Source organism: Terrapene carolina, unplaced genomic scaffold (assembly GCF_002925995.2).
Source record: "Terrapene carolina triunguis isolate 2854851 unplaced genomic scaffold, T_m_triunguis-2.0 Scaffold95, whole genome shotgun sequence".
In the NCBI taxonomy this organism is placed as follows: domain Eukaryota; kingdom Metazoa; phylum Chordata; order Testudines; family Emydidae; genus Terrapene; species Terrapene triunguis.
In genome coordinates this window covers 23558754-23566276 of record NW_020664446.1, presented here as the reverse complement: position 1 = coordinate 23566276, position 7523 = coordinate 23558754, and the positions used below count along the sequence as shown (strand labels likewise).

Sequence of the window (7523 nt, the reverse complement as noted above, 5' to 3'; positions counted from 1 at the left end):
GTGCGGTGCCGGAGGAGCCCGGCTTGTCAAAAGTGCTCAAGTGGGGGAGCACAGGCAGGGAAGCGGTAGATCTGCCCGGGGAGGGCTTGTGTCTCAGGGTTTCCTTTGAAGACGACAAAAGGTGCCCTTTCTTAACCACTTTCTTGTGTTTGTTTGAGGCGGGGGGGCTGTGGTGTTCAGCGGAGCCGGAATCAGCGCCTGGGTCTGAAGCTGCTCCTAGGGATTTCTGGAGGAGGAGCAGTTTCAATCTAAGCTCCCTGTCCTTCCGTGCCCTGGAGCTGAGTTTTCTGCAGTGGGCACATTTTTGAGGAATGTGGGTCTCCCCCAAACATTTTATACAATGTGAGTGGCCATCTGATAGCGGGATAGCTTCCTTGCAGTTTGAGCAGCGTTTAAAGCCTGTGGAGCCAGGCATGTCTGAAGCGGCTGCAGCTGACAGGATTTTTTTTTTTTTTAAGATAAAAATGGTAACTAACTATAACTAACAACAAACTAACTAACTAGAAGGGTAATTGTAACAAGAGAAAGGAATTTCCTAACGAGTCTGCTGAGCTCCGTCTCAGGCCGGGGACGGTAGAGAAGGAACTGAGGAGACCGGCCACGCATGCATACTATTAAGCTAGACTCACAGCAGGGGGGCAGCCTCTGCGCATGCATGGCCGGTACGAGTACTGCTACAAAAATCTCCGAGCGAAGGCGCAGGGACGCACCAACACCTGGAGTGGAGCACCCACAGGAACATCTCTTGAAGAAGAGTATCCCACTTCCACTGTGCGGAGGACCCAGCAGTCCAAGCATGGTAGAAGTGGGATAGACGATTCAAAAAAAGACGGGGAAGGATCCGGAATTGAGGCTGGTGCACCATCCTTGGGTGCCACTTCAAAAGGCCTGCTTGGAACCCGACAATGGTTTAGTGGGGCCCTGGCCCTTCCCGGAAGAATATGAGGAAGAGTTGCCGACACTGGAGAGATTTGTTGGGACGTGCACCAAATCTGGAACCTGGACCATTTCTGCATTCTGCAGGTAAGTGTGACGTGTGGAAGACTTTCTATTGTGTAGTAAAACCTTTTGCACCAACTTTGAGCATGAGCTCTCTAGATGCTGGAATCACATAGGAGCCATGCCTTGAGGTGGAGGATCCCCAAGTTGGGTTGTATGGTATGCCCTTTGTCCTGAGAGAGAAGGTGCGGAGTGGCCAGAAGGGAGATCGGTGGGCACATCACGATCTACATTAGGTAACGGTACCAGGTCTGTCTCAGCTACATGGGAGTAATCAAAATTACACAAACTGTATTCCTCTTTATCTTTAGCAGGACCCTCAGCAGAAGAGGAAACTGAGAGAAGGTGCAAAGAAGGTCCTTGTCCCATAGGAGGAGAGCATCGCCCAGAGAGAGCTGACCGATCCCCACCCCGGAACAGTATCACGGACACTTCTTGTTCTGGTAGGTGGTGAACCGCTCTGTGGACAGTATTCCCCACAGTATGAATAAATCGTTAAGTACTGAAGGGTGCATCTCCCACTCCCATGGTCATGTGGGAATTTGCGAATGAGCTTGTCTACTATCGAAGTTTGCGTGTCTGGGAGGTAAACCTTGGACACGGTGATGTTACGAGAGATGCACCAGTTCCATAGTTTCATTGCCTCTGTGCATAGGGAAGGCGATCTGGCTCTTCCCTGACAGTTGATATAATACATGAGGCTATGTTGTGGAAGGGGTAGGGAGGTAAAGTGAATGGAATAACCAGATCTGACAATCTCTTAGGACACATCTATCAGACATTTTTCTAAGCACTGTGGAACGTTGCCAAATAGTGGCCAAATGGGTGCATGAGCCTAGGTAGTATTAAGGAGAGGTCTCATGACACCTCAACCTGCCCATCAAAAGTAGTGCTTAGGGGCAGGTCGTTGAGACTAAAACTGGGAGCCCAAAGGCTTCCATTTTGGGAATTTCCCTTTATTCCTTTGGGGCAGATAGTGCCATTGTGAGGGGAATTGGGATGAATAAGGTCTCTATTGGTATTGAGGGCTAAAATGTCTCTTTTGCCCTGGTGTATAGATTCTTAGTGACCTGAGAGTGGCCCTGCACTCCTTCAAGGAGTGGAGGGAGGCATCAGTCTTCTCAGCGAAGAGCTTGAAACCCTCAAAGGAGAAATCCTCCACTGTGGTCTAAACCTCCTTCAGGAATCCTGAGAGGTGAAGCCACGACGCCCGTCTTATCACCACAGCAGTGGAGGTGGTCCTGGCAGCCATGTCAGCTGCATCAAGGGCCAATTGAAAAGATGTTTTTGCTACCAGCTGCCCTTCCTGGATGATGACCTTGAAGAAGTCCCAAGAGCACTCCAGCAGTTTATCAATAAAGTCGTGTAATTTATTATAATTAATGTAGTTGTACTTTGCCATGAGTGCCTAGTAGTTGGCAATTCGAAACTGTAAGGTGGCTGAGGAGTAGGCCTTCCTACCAAAGAGATCAAGGTGCTTCCAGTCTCTGTCATAGGGTGTTGTCTAAGGGCACATTTTCCCTACCCGCCGGATCGGCGGGTAGCAATCGATCTATTGGGGATCGACTTATCACATCTAGTGAAGACGCGATAAAATCGATCCCCGATGGCTCTGCCGTCAACTCCGGAAATCCACCGCGGCAAGAGGCAGAAGCGGAGTCGACGGCGGCGCGGCAGCGGTTGACTCGCTGCCGTCCTCACAGCCAGGTAAGTCGACCTAAAATACGCAACTTCAGCTACGCTATTCACGTAGCTGAAGCTGCGTATCTGAGGTCGACCCCCCCCCCCCCCCGTAGTGTAGACCTAGCCTTAGAGTGGTGCTGTCAGCCACGAGAGTTCACAGCGTACACAATGGAATTTATGGAGAGCTGCCTCCATAAAGATGATTTTCTGGCGAAGTTGTCTTTGTGGGATCTTAGTCAGAGCTGCTGGCAGAGGGAACACTTTTGTTGGATATGGTCCTTGCCAAGAAAGCAAAGGCACTGGGAGTGCTTGTCCACAACCAGGATTACCTTGCTGAAAGTGAGATACTTCTTGAAGTCCAGAGAACCAGGCATATCCTTTTCCAGGTGGGTTCCCGCCATTGGGGGTCAACACAAGAACAAAGTCTTTTCTCTCTCTATTTTTTTTATTAGGCACAGCCAAATAAAGAGTCAGAAGAAAGCTAAAAGGTTTCTAAAAGCTAACGATTAACAAATGAAAAGGAAAGTTAACAATGCGCTAACGGACAGCTAAAGGCCCTGTCTCTATCCGGGGCAGTTAAGAAGGAACTGAAGGCGGTTATCCCGCGTGCACTGGCTGGCCTCATGGCGCAGCACAAGGAGAGACAGCCCATGTGAGGGCCCCATAGACACTGCTACAGAAGTTCTATGATCAGCAGTGGAGGGACGCAGAAACACCTACAGTGAAACACCCATAAGGACACTACTTGATGAAGGGGATCTTTGCAACTATTGGCCTTGTGCAGTACTGGGGCAAAAAGGCATAGGAGAGGGGTCACTATATTAAAGAAGTGGATAGTTGGGCTTCATAGTACAAGTTATGCACAAAAAAAGCCCCCCAAAACACAACCTTTGAAATATTAAAATGCAGTTTACCTTCAGTATTTTTTAAAAAGAATTTTAAAATTCTCACTCCCAGCTAAACACATTGCTTTTTAATTGTCTATGTTACAGAAAACCACAACTCCATATATTCCTGTAAATGAGTTTGGAATAAATTTAAGTTGTGTGTACACTAGTATTTTTCTTAATCTCTCTCTACTCCAGCTCCACCAGCAGTAGCAACAGTGGGAGAGCTGCCAGTGTTTTAAACCGTTTGTCATCTAAGGCCACGTCTACAGTACAGACGTGTATCAGTATAACTACATTGCTCAGGGGTGTGAAAAATCCACACCCATAACAATGTAGTTATACTGACCTAACCCCCGTGTAGATAGCACTATGTTGACGGAAGAGTGGATTAACTATTCCCATTGGCATAGAAGCATCTTCACTAAAGCACCAGAATGGCACAGCTGTATGTGAAGACAAGCCCTAACTCTGCTTGGAACAGATCTGGTGGCACAATGGTTGCAATGCCAGCAGCAGGCTGTTCACATTAATGGTCCCATCAATGTTAACACCAGTGGAGCTGTGCTAGTGGTCATGTAATAATGGAAAATGATAGTGTAGAAAAGATTCAATGTTTAAAAAATTTCAGGACTCAGCTCCTCATAGAAAAAACATTTAAAATACTGGTTTCTTTTTGAAAACTGGCTTAAAACCTCACTTAACAGATGTAAATATGCGGTAGAAGAAGTTGACTTGTATCTTGTCCTCGACCATTGTAGTCAACGGGACATTTCTGGCATCAACTTCAATAGAGCAGGATCAGGCTCTTAAACACAAATAAATGGCAGGGAGAATATATACTATCTTATAGTTTTAAAAAATATATCTTTAACATTTTGAATTATTCATGCAATGTGCTATTTACAAGTAACAGAAAGACTCCATTATTTAAGAATAATAGTCTTTAGTTAGTGTGTACATATCTACATGGTCGTTGGATGCTGAAAACACTTGGATGATGTTATATTAAAATAACTGCATACAAAACACAGAACAACACTCCTTTGAAAAGGAGGAGTTGGGGAAAAAGCAGCCCCATTGCTTTAAGATGCCCACTCTTTGTCCAGTTAGTTTTGCAGGCTGTCTGGTGTTAGCAATCATGTACAATTGGACCTGCTGCAGAGCAAAGAGCAGTCTTGCCCCACAAACTAGGGGACAACCAATATTCTAGGAGACCCATCATATATAAGACATGCTTCCATAAACCTGCTGGGTCATTTAGAGGAATGGGGGAATAACGCTGACACTGTGCTTGTGAGAAAAAATAGTAATTATACATAAATCTTGAGTTTCCTAATATACTTATAACTAAAAGTATGCTTAAATCACAAAATAAAATCACACATTTAATTAACATTTACAAAATTTATTAACTCTTATAAAAATCTATTCGCATTTTTTGCAGTAGTCAATTTAAGCTGTTAAATCAGAATTCCCACATAATAGTTTTGCCAATAAAAACCTGTAGACTTTTTTAAAAGGATATTTACAGAACTTTCATGAAAAAATAAAACTTCAGTATCCCAAAATTAAGCTAACTAGATAATAACATACAATTACATATGGGCAGATTCAGCAAAGTAATACAACTTCCAGACTGCTGAAATGATCATCAATGAAAGGAGGCATCAATGTTGGCACAGAAAGTTTTTTGGTTGCTGTAATTTTGCACAAGCTCACAACAGTTTGGAAAGCAAATATATTTGCCTGAATTATGCCATTAAAAGAGGTATCTCTTATACTTATATAAACAGATAAACATATCTCCATTATACCTAAATTCACTGAATGCTTTACAACTCTATCAAATCTAAGTGCTCATCCATTTACGTAAAAAAACTGCAAAATCAAATACTGAAAAATATTCAAAACTGGCTCTAAAACTATTAAAGAGGTTATTTTCTTGTTCTTGCACTTGCTCTTGTTTTCCTTTCTGTTCCTCCAGCACTCTGAATCATGCTAATACCACCTTTGCCAAGTTCTCCTTTAGTTTTTTTTCTTGTTTCTTTCTGCAGAGTTATACTTTCACCACACTCTGTTTGTAAAAAAAAAAAAAAAATTTAATTGTAAATTTGGATAATAAATCAAACTTTTTAGCTGAAATTCAAATCTTCAAGCTATGCTGTTTTAAAGAAAAATATCCCTAATAAGTATATCCCAGAAACAATACCCAGGAATACAACAAACCAGTTATGAAACTGCATTTCTGTACAACCAGCATCCTTTAAAATAGATCCCCGAAGGCTCTCAGCTATTTCTGAAACCAGATTAACATTAATTAGTGCACCAAACCTAATTTTTTTTCTGTGGCATTTTGCAACCATGGTAGTCCATTCTGTACAAATGGACTTCAGATACGGTGGTTAGCTGTGATATATGCAGGGAAGCCTGTTGAATAAGCAGTCATGGACGATTTGATGACTGTACTAAAAGGCTATGATGGAGCAGCAGATGACACTTATAAATCACCATAAATGTCCAAAGATAGTGCTGTGACATGGTGAATGCAGGCCACCATTCAGTAAGCGCACTGCCAACATTCCTGCTGCCTTGTGGGTTTAAGCCTTTTACTAAAGGCTAAGGTTCCAACCAAAATAACTGGCTGCACTTGATTCTTGGGGCCTTTCTGCAGTATTAGTCCCAAAGTTATACCATAAACCCAATTTGGTACTTTATTTTAGTGATTTTTTTTTTTTAATTCATACGTAAAACTAAAGACACCCAATAAAAATATTAAATCAAGGAAAACCCTGCATTAGAATATACAGCAGTGGTTCTGGGTCCACAAAGAGCAGGCAGGTCAGGCTTTTCATTGTAAAGAAAAGACTAGACACCTGCATAGGAATCTCAAAACCACAGGAAACAGGTGCTGATCCCAGAAAAAAGTCACTAATGGCACCAGAGATGGTAGTTACCGTCAAAAGCTGCTTGGTGGAAAGATGACCTCCAGCAGAAGAACATTGTCCAGAAGAACGGCGAGAAAGGAATCAGGTACCTAGTGCAGCAGAAGATCAGGCACCAAAGCAAGCATGTATAGCAGGAGCAGGGAGCAAGCAAGGGAACCAGAAGGCAGGAGAAAAGAATGAGAAAAAGGAACAAGACAAAAGAGCAAATGTAAAGGGGAAAAAAGGGGGAGGGTAGCATGAGCATGGGATTGGAGGATCAGACAGCAAAAAAGCATATGCAGGGGAAGACGGGACCAGGCAGAGGAGAAGGATGAGAAGGAACATACATAAGTGGGGAAGATTAAATGAAGGTGAAAAAGACGGTGATCTTTTACAATTGGCAACATATCACATTGAAAACATTAACTAAATATTTTCCTAATATTTCTAATATTTTTTCATGTTAACAATTGTTGTAATTGCAACAGAGATGTTGTACAATTGCAAATAGATTGAGGGGAAGGTGATTCATAATATGAAAAATTTTGAGGACTTCAGATTTAGAGTAACAAAGGTGCTAGGTGCTATACAAACATGTACTAAGTGTCCCTGTGGCAACGAACTTTTAAGATTGAAGTATTGGGACCTACAGTAATGTAAATTTTATCACTTTTATTCACAACATTAAGAATAAAGTACTTCCTTATCTAAAACATGCAATAGTTTGCATTCACCCACCTTCAAAAATTAAACAATTATATTAGGCAACTGAAAATAAATCATTGCCATACCTGATTTTAATTTTTTGGCTGCCTTTTCATCCTCTGGCAAGTGACGTTTTCCCCTGAGAGAAGTGGAACTAGCTGCTTGAGATGTGAGATCAACCTGTTTCCTTCTGCCCCTTTTTGATGCCTGGGAAGTAATATTTCCCAAAGGCACATTTTGGTCTTTAGGAACCTTCTCTTTATCATCATTTTCTGGCAAGCTGCTTTTTCCTCTGAGAGAAGTGGAACTAGCTGCCTGTGTC

At 42.7% G+C, this 7523-nt stretch overlaps 1 protein-coding gene across 1 annotated transcript in view; it reads right to left on the bottom strand.

The window, feature by feature from the left end:
- Positions 1-4498: 4498 nt before the first annotated feature.
- The window catches only part of MKI67 (marker of proliferation Ki-67), a 39506-nt gene continuing 36481 nt past the window's right edge, over positions 4499-7523 (bottom strand). Inside the window, exons 18-19 of the mRNA XM_029911374.1 lie at positions 7288-7460; positions 4499-5646 (exon numbers count right to left, since the gene is read on the bottom strand). Of these exons, the coding sequence (XP_029767234.1) occupies positions 5507-5646; positions 7288-7460 (313 nt within the window). The 3' untranslated portion in view covers positions 4499-5506. The remainder of the gene's footprint in view (positions 5647-7287; positions 7461-7523) is intronic.